At 44.1% G+C, this 16,990-nt stretch overlaps 1 protein-coding gene across 1 annotated transcript in view; it reads right to left on the bottom strand.

Moving 5' to 3' along the window:
- Positions 1-6,497: 6,497 nt before the first annotated feature.
- Positions 6,498-16,990, bottom strand: part of LOC124776730 (immunoglobulin superfamily member 21-like) — a 933,147-nt gene continuing 922,654 nt past the window's right edge. The window contains exon 5 of the mRNA XM_047251852.1: positions 6,498-6,769. Coding sequence (XP_047107808.1) covers positions 6,498-6,769 — 272 coding nt within the window. The remainder of the gene's footprint in view (positions 6,770-16,990) is intronic.

Below are 16,990 nucleotides of genomic sequence, written 5' to 3'. Positions count from 1 at the left end.
TTTTCGAAGTTTAATTATAATCACACTGCACATTCAAACATTGATTGCAGATACTTCAAATCGGCTGAGTTGCCTCGAGGAAGATATCTTTCTCTGAGCCGGGTGTAAAAATGATTAGCGTTTCGGTCGGTTGCTTAAATAAAACGCAAACTTTATTTTTGGCTATTTATGTAATACAAGAAAATTCTCTTCGTGTGCTTTTGACAAACAGATTTTCATCGCATTATCACTAAAATACAATTTTCTTCTGTATAAACCTAATAACAACTTGACAGCCGATAGTCCGAAGTTACAAGTAAGATAATATAATTCCTTCCTCACACTTCGTTACATATTTACCGACGCGACCATGCTTTCAAAACCAAAGACACACGTGTGCCAAAGGCATGCTCCCAAGAAGTTACATTGGTAGGAAAATATAATGTACTTCTAAAGGTAGAGATTTATTCGTTATTTTAAACCATGATTAGTATTAAAAATTTAAAATATTGTTTTAATCGGGTCTATTTACCAAACGTAACATAGACTTTAAATAAGAAACGAGCCTACATACAACGGAAAGTCTAGCAGAAATAGAGGGTTCCCCTGTCAAAACTAAATGACACTTAGCTCCACAAAATACGGTTAAAGGGATCTTCGCTTCAGAAATTAGGAATAGACAGGTCCTGTACTGGTCAAAGATCGCCAGTCTAGGAACTTATTACTGCACTTTGCTTCAGACGAACATCGAGTCTAGAAGCCATCTTGACGGAGTGCTACAGCGGCGCGTCTTGCGGAAAGAGGTGGAGTTAAATTTGAATATATGCAAGACGGAATTTTTTTATGACCTCCGTAAATAGAAAAGCTGTAGAACAAAAGTTGGAATCTTGCAAAAGAAAGGATATGAAGGACGGGTATGCATTTGTTTTGGACTTACCCTTATAAGTTTATTATAGACACTCAAAGTTCTAAAGTAATGTGTCGATGTAGGCTGCAATGCTATCTTCAGTGATCGAGTACCAGCTGATTTTATACTAGCTGTGATCGTTCTGTAGGCCTCTGAGGTGAGTGAGCGTTAGGCAGTGTGCTACCAGTGTGCCATCAGTTCGTCATTACGTCACAATAGTCACTGAAATATAGGACATAAAATCCCGTCTGAGGCCTACGCTCATTTTTGTGTTAATAATTGGCAACCAACGCTGTACAATCGCAATAAAGTCATGAGATGCTCTATTGATTCTTTTATTAGAACATGTCACGCGTTTCGGGATTACACCCATTTTCAGACATCACAAACTTCAACTCCTTCGTAACCAACCAGGCGTACAGCCTTGACAACTCAAAGAAAGTGTTGAATAACATATGACTGCGCCACAAGCAGTCTTGAAGTAGAATTCCTTAACTTCATCTACTCCGTAACCATCAAAACTGATGTTAAGTTTGCCGGCCAGTGTGGTCGAGCGGTCTTATGCGCTTGTCTGGAACCGCGCGACCGCTACGGTCGCAGGTTCGAATCCTGACTCGGGCATGGATGTGGGTGGTGTCCTTAGGTTAGTTAGGTTTAAGCAGTTCTAAGTTCTAGGGGACTGATGACCTTAGATGTTAAGTCTCATAGTGCTCAGAGCCATTTTTTTATGTTAAGTTTCTCGTTGTTCTCATTTCTACTACTTCTCATTACCTTCGTCTTTCTTCTATTTACTCTCAATCAATACGCTGTACTCATTAGACTGTTCATTCCGTTCAGCAGATCATGTAATTTTTCTTTACTTCCACTTAGGATAGCAATGTCAACAGCGAAACGTGTCATTGTTATCCTTTCACCTTGAATTTTAATTCTACTCCCGAACCTTTCTTTTATTTCCATCGTTGCTTCCTCGATGTACAGATTGAACAGTAGGGGCGAAAGGCTACATCCTTGTCTTACACGCTTTTAATACGAGCACTTCGCTCTTGGTCGTCCACTCTTATTGTTTCCTCTTGGCTGTTGTACACATTGTATATGACCCCTCTCTCCCTATAGCTTACCCATAGTTTCCCCGAATTTCGAACATCTTGCACAATTTTACATTGTCGAACGCTTTTTCCAGGTCGACAAATCCTATGAAAGTGTCTTGATTTTTCTTTAGACTGCTTCCATTGGGAACTGCAACGCCAGAGTTGCCTCTCTCGTGCATTTACCTTTCCTAAAGGCAAACTGATAGTCATCTAGCGCATCCTCAATTTCATTTTCCATTCTTCTTTATATTATTCCTGTAAGAAACTTGGCTGCATGAGCTGTTAAGCTGATTGTGCAGTAATTCTCGCACTTGTCAACTTTTGTTGTCTTCGGAATTGTGTGGATGCTGCTTTTCCGAAAGTCAGATGGTATGTCCCCACACTCATACACTCTAGACACTAACGTGAATAGTCGTTTTGGTGCCACTTCCCCAAATGATTTAAGAATTCTGATGGAGTGTTATCTATCCCTTCTGCCTTATTTGATCTTAAGTCCTCCAAAGCTCTTTTAAAATCTAATACTGGATAAACTATCTCTTCTAATTCGACTCCTGTTCCTTCTTCTATCACATCAGACAAATCTTCCCCCTCACAGAGGCATTTAATATATTCTTTCCGCCTACCGCTCTCTACTCTGCATTTAGCAGAGTTAATACCGTTGCACTCTTAATGCTATCGCCCGTGCTTTTAATTCACCAAAGGTTGTTTTGACTTTCCTGTATGCTGAGTTTGTCCTTCCGACAATCATTTCTTTTTCGATGCCTTCACATTTTTCCTGCAGCCATTCGCCTTAGCTTCCCTGCGCTTCCTATTTATTTCATTCCTCAGCGACTTGTAATTCGCTATTCCTGATTTTTCCGGAACATTTTTGTACTTCATCCTTACATCGATCAATTGGAGTATTTATTCTGTTACGCATGGTTTCTTCGCAGTTACCTCCTTTGTACATATGTTTTCCTTCCCAACTTCTGTGATGGCCCTTTTTAGAGATGTCCATTCCTCTTCAAATGTATTCACCTACTGGGCTATTCCTTATTGCTGTATCAACAGCGTTAGAGGACTTCCTGTGTGTCTCGTCAGTCGTTAGTACTTCCGTATCCCACTTCTTTGCATATTGTTTCTTCCTGACTGATGTCTTGAACTTCAGCCTACTCTTCATCACTACTATATGTTGATCTGAGTCTGTCTCTGCTCCTGGGTACGCCTTACAACCCAGTATCTAATTTCGGAATCTCCATCTGACCATGATGTAATCTAACTGAAATCTTCCAGTATCAGCCGGCCTTTTCCAAGTATACCTCCTCCTCTTGTGATTCTTGAACAACTAATACTAGCTGAAACTTGTTACAGATTTCAATTATTCTTTCACCTCTCTCATTTCTGGTCCCAAGCCCAAATTCTCCTGTAACCTTATCTTCTGCTCCTTCCCCTACAACTGCATTCCCGTCTCCCATGGCTATTAGATTTTCATCTTCCTTTACATACTGTATTACCCTTTCAATATCCTCATACACTTTCTCTATCTCTTAATCTTCAGCTTGCGACGTCGGCATGTATACCTGAACTATCGTTGTCGGTGTTGGTTTGCTGTCGATTCTGGTAAGAACAATCCTATCACTGAACTGTTCACAGTAACACGCTCTCTGCCCTACCTTCCTATTCATAACGAATCCTACTCCCGTTATACCTTTTTCTGCTGCTGTTGATATTACCCTATACTGATCTGACCAGAAATCTTTGTCTTTCTTACCACTTCACTTCACTGACCCCTACTATTTTAGAGTGAGACTTTGCATTTCCCTTTTCACATTTTCTAGTTTTCCTACCACGTTCAAGTTTCTGACATTGCAAGCCCCGACGTTATTCTTCCGTTGATTATTTAATCTTTTTCTCATCGTAACCTCCCCCTTGGCAGTACCTTCCCGGAGATCCGAAGTGGGGACTACTCCGAAATATTTTGCCAATGGAGAGATCATCATGACACTTCTTCAATTACAGGCCACATGTCCTGTGGATACACGTTACCTGTCTTTAATGCAGTGGTTTACATTGCCTTCTGCATCCTCATGCCGTTGATCATTGCTGATTCTTCCGCCTTTAGGGGCAGTTTCCCACTCTTAGGACAAGCTTGTGCCCTGAACCTCTTTCCGCTCCTCCGCCTTATTGGACAAGGCGTTTGGCAGAATGAGGGGTGACTAGTTTTGTCGGAAGTCTTCGGCCGCCCATGCTGATGATTAATCAAAATTTAAGCAGCGGCGAGATTTGAACAGGGGACCGAAGGCGTTTCGATTATGAGCCAATGACGCTACTCCTAGAACACTATTAAACAAAAATACTTCTATGTAATCAATGAGAAGAGTCGCTTGGGCAACATACTTGCACAAGGGCTTTACTGATCGACACGTTTTTCACACTATACTTTTCACAGTGCTGCAAATACAAAAAAAGGCTGATACAGAAGGAATACTTAACCGGGTCACTCATAAAAACCGTTTACCTGGGGGTTTGCAGATAATAAAGGCAGATTACAGATAACTGGCAAACACAAAGCTATTCAGAAAATGTCTGACATAAACGACTGAAAACGGCTACAGATATTTGACTGAACACCTTAGCTGAGTATGTTCCTTCAAAAGTTCAGTTTTGTGGGGTACAGCAGTTCATTAGGGATAGACACAGACATGGATAGACATAAGCACAGCAAATATTATATATGTATGTCCTGAAGTGCATGGAGAACGCCGCTGTCTAAGTAAATTAATGGTCATATAACGAGAAAAAGATCTAGTTTATGTACCGATGGTTAGTACCGAGACGGCATTATTGGCTTCTTGTCTCTCTAAGTTCATGTTTATACTGGATGTTTGCGAGACGTCCGCTGTTCAATATAAAATGTCAAATCGAAACAGTTTCAGCCGTTTAAATTTCGCGTTATATTTTATTTTTGCTATAAGTTTCAGCGTTACGCTACACCATTTTCAGGCACCCTGACCGACGTGTAGGAAGAATCCCGCCTCCTGTACAGTCAACAGTCTGCAGGCTGACTATCGAAGGGATCGCTTTGTTGGAAAGAAGTCTACGGATACCATTGACTGCGTCCTGGCCTCTATTTTCACCCTACGAGAGGTGTAAATCTTTCTACACGTCGGTCAGAGGGCCTGAAGATGATGTGGAGTGACACAAACTGCTAGCAAAAATAAAATAAAACTGGAAATTTAGGCGATTGATGGTGTTTAGTTTGGAATTTATTACTGACTTCTTTGTCTGCAGAAAGAAATATGATACATCAGTTCAGCTGTAAAACCTCAGCAGCTGCCAGAAATCGGTATATTAATCACTTAGCCGCAACTACTTACGTGACCAGAAAGTCATTTCTTCAGGTGGAAAACGGGTGAAACTAAACAAGATACGAAGTTTACTTTTAGAATCAAACGTAGATTGGCAGTATCAAGTGCTGCAGTGTCAATTGCCAAGTGAAGACTTCAGATCTTAAATTGTCGCCTGTCTTCCTACTTGAGAAACGCATCCATTATCCATCCAATGAAAGAGGACATGATGCAAGATGGAACACTGAAAACAACTTGAAGACGGCAACCGAACCCGAGACCAGAATCCTCCCAATATATTCATGTTACCAGTAAGTGGAGTGAACATACCATAGGTAAAGCGGCTAAGACACCAGCGCAAAACACACTGAGTGCGCGGGTCATGACAATGTGAGATCACCCAGGCGTGTATGCGCTGAACCGGAGGACCAATCTAGGAATGGGCTCTGAGCACTATGGGACTTAACATCTGAGGTCATCATTCCCCTACAACAAACCTAACTAACCTAAGGACATCACACATATCCATGCCCGGGGCAGGATTCGAACCTGCGACAGTAGCGGTCGAGGGATTCCAAACTGAAGTGTCTAGAACCGCTTTGCCACTCCGGCCGGCACCAATCTAGGAGACTGGAGCCTCCAGACACCTGTAAGTAACTCCTAGGAATCAAACTGATCAGAGAAATTAACTAAATGATAGCGTAAGAAGATAGGGCAACATATGTGCAATTCTTCGCTTTCGATTCTCGTCACCATTTTATTTTTAGGGCTTCGTGTTGCCTCATGTCCGCTGCCATTTTATGAGTGACGGATATGTATTTTACACGCCAGTTTCAAACAGGAATGTAGGGGACGTCTATTATTTGTCCTCATGGAGATCTAATCGCAATTGAAGGTCGACAGCCCCACCTAGTAATTGACGCAGGAGCAGTTTGACGCAGTCAAGCTACAGTTGCTTCTAATTGTAAACTTTGTACCTTCTTTAGGTCCGCCTGTTTTACACCTGAACATGTGACTTTACGGTCACGAAACTAGTTGTGGCCGAGTGATTAATAAATCAATTTCTGCCAGATGCTGGGGTTTTATTAGTTGAAATGGATTACAACAGTTGCGGTTCTCCCACATACTAAGTGATTACAGAATGTAGTAACAGACAGAGATTTGTCACTCACGACAGAGAGAATGCCCCAGTAAGTTTTACAGACATGCGAACGGGCGCTGCGGGTACTCACATAGCATGTCGATGACGACGCTGGTGGAGAGCAGTACATCCGGGTGGTTGGAGGCCCTGCAGGTGAGCTCGCTGTGCAGATAGCGGCGGCCCAGCGGCGGCAGCCGGATCACGTGGCTCACGCTCTCCGGGTAGCCGGAGGTCGGCTGCCCGCTGCCCGCCGTCACAGGCGGCTGCGGCGGCGTCCGGTTCACTTCGACACCGTCCAGCCACCACGACACCACGGGCGGCGGCCGGCCTAGGAGAGAGAAACACTGTCACGTCCGTCGTTCGAGCAGTAGAATACCAATGTTAGCAGGGCGTTATACACGATCCAATTGCAATAACGTGACCATCGCATATTTTTGACGACAACTTGCAATAATTATTCACAGACGACAGGTGGCAGCACTGTCAGTGGAGTGTATTTAAAGCGGGTCAGCGGGACGTGGAAGAAATAGCACAGTCGTTATTGGAAAGGAGAAACAGAGCTCTCATGTCCAAAGGGCATGATCATTGGCTTTGGGGCCAATAGTTGGAAAAATTTCCGAAACAACAAGGTTCGTAAACTGTTCGCTTGGCGATGCTGTTACGGTACAGTGCGTTCAAAGTGATGCTATCCAAAAACACCGCCGACGCAAATGTAGTTGTGGTGCACCACGGGTCATACACGACAGGGGTGAACGGCTGCTGCGGAGATGTGTACGGGGCACAGACGTGCATCTGTTGAGCAATTAACCGTCCACATGAATTAATGAGCTGCCAACAGTGTTTCCCCAAAGACCATTCAGCGAAAGTTGAACGGTAGTTACCCAGCGATAGGGGGGTTCTTAGCTGAATCACGATTTATGCCACATCTGACAAATCGCGCTGGCGTGTAGGACGTGAGACGCCAGAGACGAAACACCCTGTAACAAGAAGGGAGCGTTATGATCTGGAGGATGTTTTGGTGGTACTCCCTGCGTTGTTTCGTCATTCCGCGAGGCTTAATACACACATCAAAACAAAGTTTTGCATCACCCCGATTCCCAGAACTCCTGAAGATAGATTGACGGTGGATATTGTATCACAGACACAGTCCCTCGGACTGACATCGAAATAAGTGTCCAAGGAATAGAAAAGCAACTGGAATCACTCAATAGAGGAAAGTCCACTGGACCTGACGGGATACCAATTCGATTCTACACAGAGTACGCGAAAGAACTAGCCCCCCTTCTAACAGCCGTGTACCGCAAGTCTCTAGAGGAACGGAGGGTTCCAAATGATTGGAAAAGAGCACAGATAGTCCCAGTCTTCAAGAAGGGTCGTCGAGCAGATGCGCAAAACTATAGACCTATATCTCTTACGTCGATCTCTTGTAGAATTTTAGAACATGTTTTTTGCTCGCTTATCATGTCATTTCTGGAAACCCAGAATCTACTATGTAGGAATCAACATGGATTCCGGAAACAGCGATCGTGTGAGACCCAACTCGCCTTATTTGTTCATGAGACCCAGAAAATATTAGATACAGGCTCCCAGGTAGATGCTATTTTTCTTGACTTCCGGAAGGCGTTCGATACAGTTCCGCACTGTCGCCTGATAAACAAAGTAAGAGCCTACGGAATATCAGACCAGCTGTGTGGCTGGATTGAAGAGTTTTTAGCAAACAGAACACAGCATGTTGTTATCAATGGAGAGGCGTCTACAGACGTTAAAGTAACCTCTGGCGTGCCACAGGGGAGTGTTATGGGACCATTGCTTTTCACAATATATATAAATGACTTAGTAGATAGTGTCGGAAGTTCCATGCGGCTTTTCGCGGATGATGCTGTAGTATACAGAGAAGTTGCTGCATTAGAAAATTGTAGCGAAATACAGGAAGATCTGCAGCGGATAGGCACTTGGTGCAGGGAGTGGCAACTGACCCTTAACATAGACAAATGTAATGTATTGCGAATACATAGAAAGAAGGATCCTTTATTGTATGATTATATGATAGCGGAACAAACACTGGTAGCAGTTACTTCTGTAAAATATCTGGGAGTATGCGTACGGAACGATTTGAAGTGGAATGATCATATAAAACTAATTGTTGGTAAGGCGGGTACCAGGTTGAGATTCATTGGGAGAGTGCTTAGAAAATGTAGTCCATCAACAAAGGAGGTGGCTTACAAAACACTCGTTCGACCTATACTTGAGTATTGCTCATCAGTGTGGGATCCGTACCAGGTCGGGTTGACGGAGGAGATAGAGAAGATCCAAAGAAGAGCGGCGCGTTTCGTCACTGGGTTATTTGGTAACCGTGATAGCGTTACGGAGATGTTTAATAAACTCAAGTGGCAGACTCTGCAAGAGAGGCGCTCTGCATCGCGGTGTAGCTTGCTCGCCAGGTTTCGAGAGGGTGCGTTTCTGGATGAGGTATCGAATATATTGCTTCCCCCTACTTATACTTCCCGAGGAGATCACGAATGTAAAATTAGAGAGATTAGAGCGCGCACGGAGGCTTTCAGACAGTCGTTCTTCCCGCGAACCATACGCGACTGGAACAGGAAAGGGAGGTAATGACAGTGGCACGTAAAGTGCCCTCCGCCACACACCGTTGGGTGGCTTGCGGAGTATCAATGTAGATGTAGATGTAGATTCAGAGTTGTCTCTAAACTCACCCAAAGCTGTATACAGTCATGCATGAGCAGCACCTATTAGACGGAGGGGGTCCGACAGCCGATCAGTTCCAGTCATTCCACCTGGAATTAATTACACGGCTCGTGTTGTCTGTAGTTCAACCATGCCTAGATGGTCAATACCGCGGTTCTGTCGCGTTTCCGTTTTTACTTCACGCAGGGAAGGCCTCTCAACAACTGAAGTGTCCAGGCTTCTCGGAGTGAACCAAAGCGATGTTGTTTTGACATGAGAAGATACAGACTGACAGGAACTGTCGATGACATGCCTCGCTCAGGCCGCCCAAGGGCTACTACTGCAGTGGATGACCGCTACCTACGGTTTATGGCTCGGAAGAACTCAACGCCACCATGTTGAATAATGCTTTTCGTGCAGCCACAGGCCGTCGTGTTATGACTCAAACTTTGCGCAATCGTCTGCGTGATGCACAACTTCACTCCTGACGTCCATGGCGAAGTCCATCTTTGCATCTACGACACCATGCAGCGCAGTACAGATGGGTGCAACAAAACGCCGAATGGATCGCTGAAGTTTGGCATCACGTTCTCTTCACCTATCAGCGTCGCATATGCGTTCAAAAATGGTTCAAACGGCTCTGAGCACTATGGGACTTAACTTCTGAGGTTATCAGTCCCCTCGAACTTAGAACTACTTAAACCTGAACCTAACTAACCTAAAGACACCACACACATCCATGCCCAAGGCAGGATTCGAACCTGCGACCGTTGCGGTCGTGCGGTTCCATACTGTAGTGCCTAGAATCGCTCGGCCACCCCGGCCGGCCAACATATGTCTTCAACTAGACAATAGTCGGAGACGTGTTTCGAGGCTACTCGGTGAGGCTGAACGCCTTAGACGCACTGTCCAGCGACTGCAGCAAGATGGAGGTTCCCTGCTGTTTTGGGCTGGCATTTAGTGGGGCCGACGTAAGCCGCTGGTGGTCATGGAAGGCGCTGTAACGGCTATATGATACGTTAATGCCATCCTTCGACCGACAGTCCAACCATATCGGCAGCATATTAGCGAGGCATTAGTTTTCCTGACGACAATTCGCGCCCTCATAGTGCACATCTTGTGAATTCTTCCTTCAGGATAACGGCATCGCTGACTAGAGTGGCCGGCATGTTCTCCGGACATGAACCTACTTAAACATGCCTGGGATAAATTGAAAGGGGTTGTTTATGGACGACGTGACCAACCAACCACCCTGAGGGACCTACGCCGAATATCCGTTGAGGAGTGGGACAATTTGGATCAACAGTGCCTTGATGAACTTGTGGATAGCATGCCACTACGAGTACAATGTAAATGTGTACAGGGTTTGGGAAAGGGGGGAGGCGGTTGTTACATATGCCTCGTGACGACAGAGTGCAGGTGTTCGAGCGGTCAGGATTAGAGTTTGGGCAAAACAGGAAATTAGGTACAATAACGAGAATATATTTCCGGATACGGTATACAAATGACGCGCCTAGGGTCGAAGTTAGCAGGTGTAGGCCAGTCTAGGAGGTCGAACAATTAATTGAAATGGACAACGGAAGGGGAAGCGGTTCATGTTAAGGCTCTGCCTTCTGAAAAGACGTCTGTTCTTCTCGAGGTCTGGGTTACAAGAGAGATAAGCAACTGTGTTCGGCTCCGCAGAACACTCCAGTGTCCACATACGTGATCGGTATCCTGCGCACGTTACTGGCTAAAACCAATAGCTTGAACTCGCTAGCCCTTTTCAGCAGAGGGCTCAAGGCGTCTTTAGTCAGCAGCTTTAATTGGACAGAACTGCCTCGGTTTTGAAAGAAAATCGACTTGTGTCACGTAAGCACGGCGTAAGTTACTCGGGGAGAACACTTATAAATATTTGACTGGCTCTTTGAGATAAATTTTTTGAACCAATTCCCTAAAATATTTCTTGACTGGCTGCCACCATGTACAACAGGAGGCATGCATCAATGCAAGAGGACGTGGTACTGGGTATTAGAGGTACTGGTGTGTGTAGCAATCTGGACTACCACCTCTGAAGGTCTCTCTGTATGGTGGTACCACATGCAATGTGAGGTTTTCATGAGCAATATAAAGGGCGGAAATGATGTTTATGTTGATCTCTATTCCAATTTTCTGTATAGGGTCCGGCACTCTCGGAGCCGAGGTGATGCAAAACTTTTTTTGATGTGTTTAGATCAACACAAGTACACATCTATCCTTGTGGTACTCCAGCTCCCTTCAGGCAGTTTGGTTTTCCTCAGCACGGTGGCTTCTACCAGCAAGACAGTTCAACAAGTCACACAGCTGCCAGTGTGCGTGGGTGGTTTGAAGAGCGCTGAGATGACTTGACCGTATTCCCCTGAAAGCGAAACTCTCAGCATTTAGACCCAATTAAGAATCCGTGTGACCACTTCCATTTGCGGTGCGCGCCACGGATCCTCAATCTAGAAATATAGCGCAGCTGACCAGGGCAATGAGTCACAATGGCCCCATATCCTTGTCGTTATCTTCCAGAACCACACCGACTCTGTTCCTGCACGTCTCTCAGCGGTTCGTCCTGAATGAGGTGGTCGTTCGGGCTTCTGACATGTGGACACAATAATGTGACTTATCAGTATACGATGTAATGTGTGGAAGATCTGGTGCTATGAAGTTTCTCTTCCAGGGAGCTGTATTGTATCGGCTCTCCCAACAAACTAGTCTATAGGAGACACAAGCAAATGTAAAATATTCTTATATTATTTGAGTATGAGTTGTGTGGTGGCTATGTTGCAATGTCAAAGGTCCCACCACGCTCGGCAGCTGGCTAATGGTGTGTGTTCTCGCCGCGGCAAAGGGCGTACGGAGAGTTAGAACATCCAGGCAAGGCGCCACTGGGAGTGGACGGGTGGGCGAAAGCGACAGCGTTACGACGTCTTCTGTGTGACAAATGAGTTGTCACGGCGTCGCAACTGCGTACCAGTGTTAGCTGCCTGAACAGTAGCTTATGTTGGAAATTATTTAATCAAAAATACCAGCTTGCGTCATGTACGTGTGTATTAATAATCCTTATTATAGTCTAAAGTATGAAGGAATTTAATTTCTTCTGTAAGTCGGCTAGTTCAAGTGATATTTCCTTCTTATACATAAATTTTGGTTGCCTTATTTTCTTTTATTGTAGTGGCTTGATTTCTGGCGTTTATTAGGTTTTCTGTCAGTCCAACCCGAAAAGCTCGTTGGACGAATGCTCCGAGAAAGAAAATAGCAAAATATGTTCTTGGCATTTTCGGGGAGAGAATAGTGACGGAACATGAGTGTCGTCAAGTGCGTATTAAGGAAAATGCAGTTTTAGAAAGCAGCCTTTCCAAATTATATACTGTTCTTCTTGTTTATTAGAAACGTATAACAAAAGCAAAGAGACATTAATGAGGCGAAATCCGCCGGATTTTGGACGAAATATGCAATTAAGACCAGTAAAAGGCCTAAAAATGTCTTTCTGACACTGCGTTACTCACGAAAGCACTGTAACAATTTCTGTTTAGAACAAGAGTAGTGTGCATATGACAGAAATTGCGTGACTGATGAACAACGATCGGCATTGGGTGCATGAATCAGGCACCTGCTGCGCAGTTCCAGCGTATCAGCTTTCGCTGAATGGTCGTTGAAGAGACACTGTTGATAGCTCATTAGTCCATCAGGACGGTGAACTGCTCAAAAACTGCAAGTCTATTCGTCCGTACACATCTCTGCAGCAGCCGTTCGCCCCTGCCATCTGTGACTCGTGGTGCACCACAACCACATTTTCGCCGGCGGCGGTAAACAACAGTCAACTAATATTTTGTGGAATCTTACACGGCGCCACAAAATTATGAGCCTTTCTTGGTTTATATTATTGAATTGACTAATAGCTTCCTCCTACCTGTACACTGTGAAGCTGTCACAAATGATGGCCGCGCGGGATTAGCCGAGCGGTCTAGGGCGCAGCAGTCATGGACTGTGCGGCTGATCCCGGCGGAGGTTCGAGCCCTCCCTCGGGCATGGGTATGTGTGTGTTTGTCCGTAGTATAATTTAGGTTAAGTAGTGTGTAAGCTTAGGGACTGATGACCTTAGCAGTTAAGTCCCATAAGAAAAAAAATGGTTCAAATGGCTCTGAGCACTATGGGACTTAACTTCTGAGGTCATCAGTCCCCTAGAACTTGAAACTACTTAAACCTAACTAACCTAAGGACATCACACACACCCATGCCCGAGGCAGGATTCGAACCTGCGACCGTAGCGGTCGCGCGGTTCCAGACTGTAGCGCCTAGAACCGCTCGGCCACCGTGGCCGGCCGTCCCATAAGATTTCACACATATTTTAACATCACAGATGATGTCCCCAAAAACAGATCTGGTAGCACAGTGAATCCTCCAGAAGATACAAGCACGTTGAAACCTTCCTGTCTCCTCTATACCTCTTTTGTTAATGATAACCTTCCCTTTTACAATAACCTATGTAACCTTCCCTTAGGATTTCGATCTCTTGCTTAATAATAACAAATGAAATCTTCCCTTTGAAATTTATTCTCTTTCTCAATTCTCGCATACAAATTTAATTGCTGCTTTTTAAAAGTGATTTTCGGATTATTTCGACGAAACATAGGACGTGTCGTCGTCGTGTGGCCCTCAGTCGTTATCTGCAGTAACCCAGAACTGTTCCTTACCTTTTTTACTGTTGCTGGAACGCCATCTGACTGCTACATCGAACTGCGACATGAATATACTTACTCTGTTTTACTATACTCTATTAGCTGCTGCTGGGTTTTCATAATAAGCGGCTGTATTTATTACCAAAGCTGACGTTATTCTTTAATAGCAAAGCCGATGTTATTCTTTAATTAATTTAACTGAAGATACGTAATTCATAGTTAAACTTTTTCTTGACAACAATAAAATTTTGCAAAGTTTTACGTTGATGGTTTTTGGGATGGATTATAATTAGAAATGCAAAATTTGCTGGCAAAAGTTAATTATATTCTGAATTAAATGATTTTACAAACTTTCAAATGGGACTTACTTTTTACAATAATCTTACAACTAGCAATGCGCAAACATACCTTCAGTAGTCTTGAGTTTCTCAAAAAATTGATTCAATAATATTAGTTCCTCTTATTATAATAGTTAGCTGATGTCTCTGTACATCCGTTTATAATCTCTTGTAAATCATGGCTAGTGGCTGGCAGGCACACCGGTCCTCTCAACCTCTCGCTTCAGACCTGCGACCGACTCGCTTCACTTCTCGCTTACTACTGACTTCCTACGAACGCTAAAGTGCAGGTCTCTCCTGCCAAAAATGCTTTCTGGTGCTGACAATCCCTGCTACCAGTACAAAATGTATCAATGCGCAGTCTTTCCCGCTCTTTTCTTAAAATGTATCGACACGCGGGCTCGCCCGCCCTTTTTAAAATTATATCAATTTGCGGTCTCTCTTGCCAACAATACTTTGGTTCAGATATTCCCTGCTACCACAATTATTTCCAACATGACAAATATTAATTATTCCTACTTAATCCTATTAATAAAATATAAACATGTTTCATAAATTGTGGTTTGACAATAGACAGTAGAAATATGCACGTCTTACAACGTGACTTGTAATTCTAGTCAGTGGTACGGTTTGCTACTTTCTGTGAAATAAATCCAGGGATTTCACTGCGATTGGTTTAACTGCCCACACCGTAAAACAGTAACAGTTCAGTATCATGAAACAATTCTCTTTCACAAAGTTAGAAACTACCGAGAGCATGGTAAAGCCTACTAATGTAAATGATCAGTATCTGAATACATGCTATCGGCGACTCTCATATATGCAAAGGTGCGGTCCTAGCGGCGACTGGAGAACTTGGCATGCAGCTGAAATCTGTTGCTTCCAGCGTAACACTTCTTAGCTCTTTACACATCTTCGGTAAGTTAACAAAAGTAATTTGTCTGTTGAATTTACTAGTTTGGTGGAGAACTTTATTACTGTGATCAGGCCCTGTTCCATAGGCTCCTCCAAGTACCAGTTGTGCCAAGAGATGACTTTAATCATTCATATTTAATAGAGTAAAATAGGTGGTTCGCGCAAGAACATTTGCGGTTCCCCTACATCTTTACTATCAAGTAAGATCCGTTCACAAGGCCACGTTCTCCTCTCCACGCCCATGATTCACCATCGCTCCATATGGTCCGGTTGTTACCGCTGCCTCTGCTGAAACAAGCTTCCTGCTCACTGTCGGTGTACTCAGCACCACTGATTCAGGCATCGAATTGACTTCGGCTGGTTGCTTAGTCTCAATAAACGAAAAACTGGGAAAATTAATACCCTCAAAACAAGGGTCATTCTACTATCTTGGTGTCCGGAGTGTGCTAGGGCGTAGTAATGCAGCCTAGTCTGGAAACGGGAAACCTGTGAATCTGAGAGGCAGCTGGCGTCTGTCGACGCTGAGAGAGCGGCACCAGGTAGAGGAGGAGTGTGCCGGACAGTGATGTGCTGTGATGATCCACAAGGAAAATGTGCCATTACGTCCAATTGTGAGTAACATTGGAGCAGCCACTTACGACCTAGCAAAATTCTTGGCATCTTTACTCAAACCAATGATAGGCAAGTGTGCACATCACATAAAGAATTCTGGTGATTTTATCAGTCGACTTCAGTCACTACAACTGCAAAGTAGTGACTTATTGGTCAGTCTTGATGTGGTTTCACTGTTCACAAAGGTGCCTCTGGTGGACTCACTACACCTCATTGGCAATATGTTTGGTGCAGACATTACAGCGTTGTTTGAGCACACTCTCTCCTCTACATATTGTATATTCAACAACGAATTTTACGAACAATCTGATGGTGTCGCCATGGGGAGTCCTTTGTCTCCCCTGGTGGCCAATCTTTTTATGGAGGATTTTGAGGAGAGAGCACTCGACTCTGCCACTTTTAAACCGACAGTATTTTGGTGGTACGTTGACGACACTTTTATAGTGTGGCCTCATGGTATGGACCGTCTCCAAGAATTTTTACGTCACATGAACTCCATACATGAAAACATAAAGTTTACCATGGAGATAGAGAAAGATGGTTGTCTGCCATTTTTAGACGTCTTGGTGCGACGGAAGAGTGATGGCACACTTGGTCACTCGGTGTACAGAAAGCCCACTCATACAGACCTATATCTACAAGCTACTAGTTGCCACCATCCAGCACAAACAATGGGCGTTCTCAAAACCTTGGTCCACCGTGCCCATACTATCTCTGACGCCAACAGTCTTCAAGCGGAACTGGAACACCTGCAAAAAGTATTTTTGAAGAATGGCTATTCACCTAGGCAAGTGAACAGAGTGATGAAGACCTACAAATGACGGAACAAGGAAGAGGAAGAGGCTTTCAGGTCGACTGTTTATCTACCATTTATTGGGAATATTTCTTCACAGACAGGCAGAATATTCAGAAAGTATCAAGTGAGAGTCATCTTTCGTTCTCCTTCCAAAATTTCATCAGTGGTGGGATCCGTTAAAGACGACCTGTGCCTGCGTAAACCAGGTGTTTACAAAATTCCGTGTGAATGCGGCAAATCATATATAGGGCAAACGACACGAACTGTGCAGGAACGCATTGTGGAACACCAACGGCATACTCGCCTTCTCCAACCCACCAAGTCCGAAATCGCCGAACATTGTATTTCCACAGACCATTCCATGAATTACGACAACACAAAAATTTTGGGCCATACATCAAACTTTTGGAGCTCGATTATCAATGAATCTGTGGAAATAAGATTGTCTGACAACGAGACTCTCATCAATCGAGATAGCGGTTATCAGCTAAACTCTGCTTGGAATCCTGTTATAGAGA

Source organism: Schistocerca piceifrons, chromosome 1, assembly GCF_021461385.2.
Source record: "Schistocerca piceifrons isolate TAMUIC-IGC-003096 chromosome 1, iqSchPice1.1, whole genome shotgun sequence".
In the NCBI taxonomy this organism is placed as follows: domain Eukaryota; kingdom Metazoa; phylum Arthropoda; class Insecta; order Orthoptera; family Acrididae; genus Schistocerca; species Schistocerca piceifrons.
This window is presented reverse-complemented; position numbering and strand designations above follow the sequence as displayed.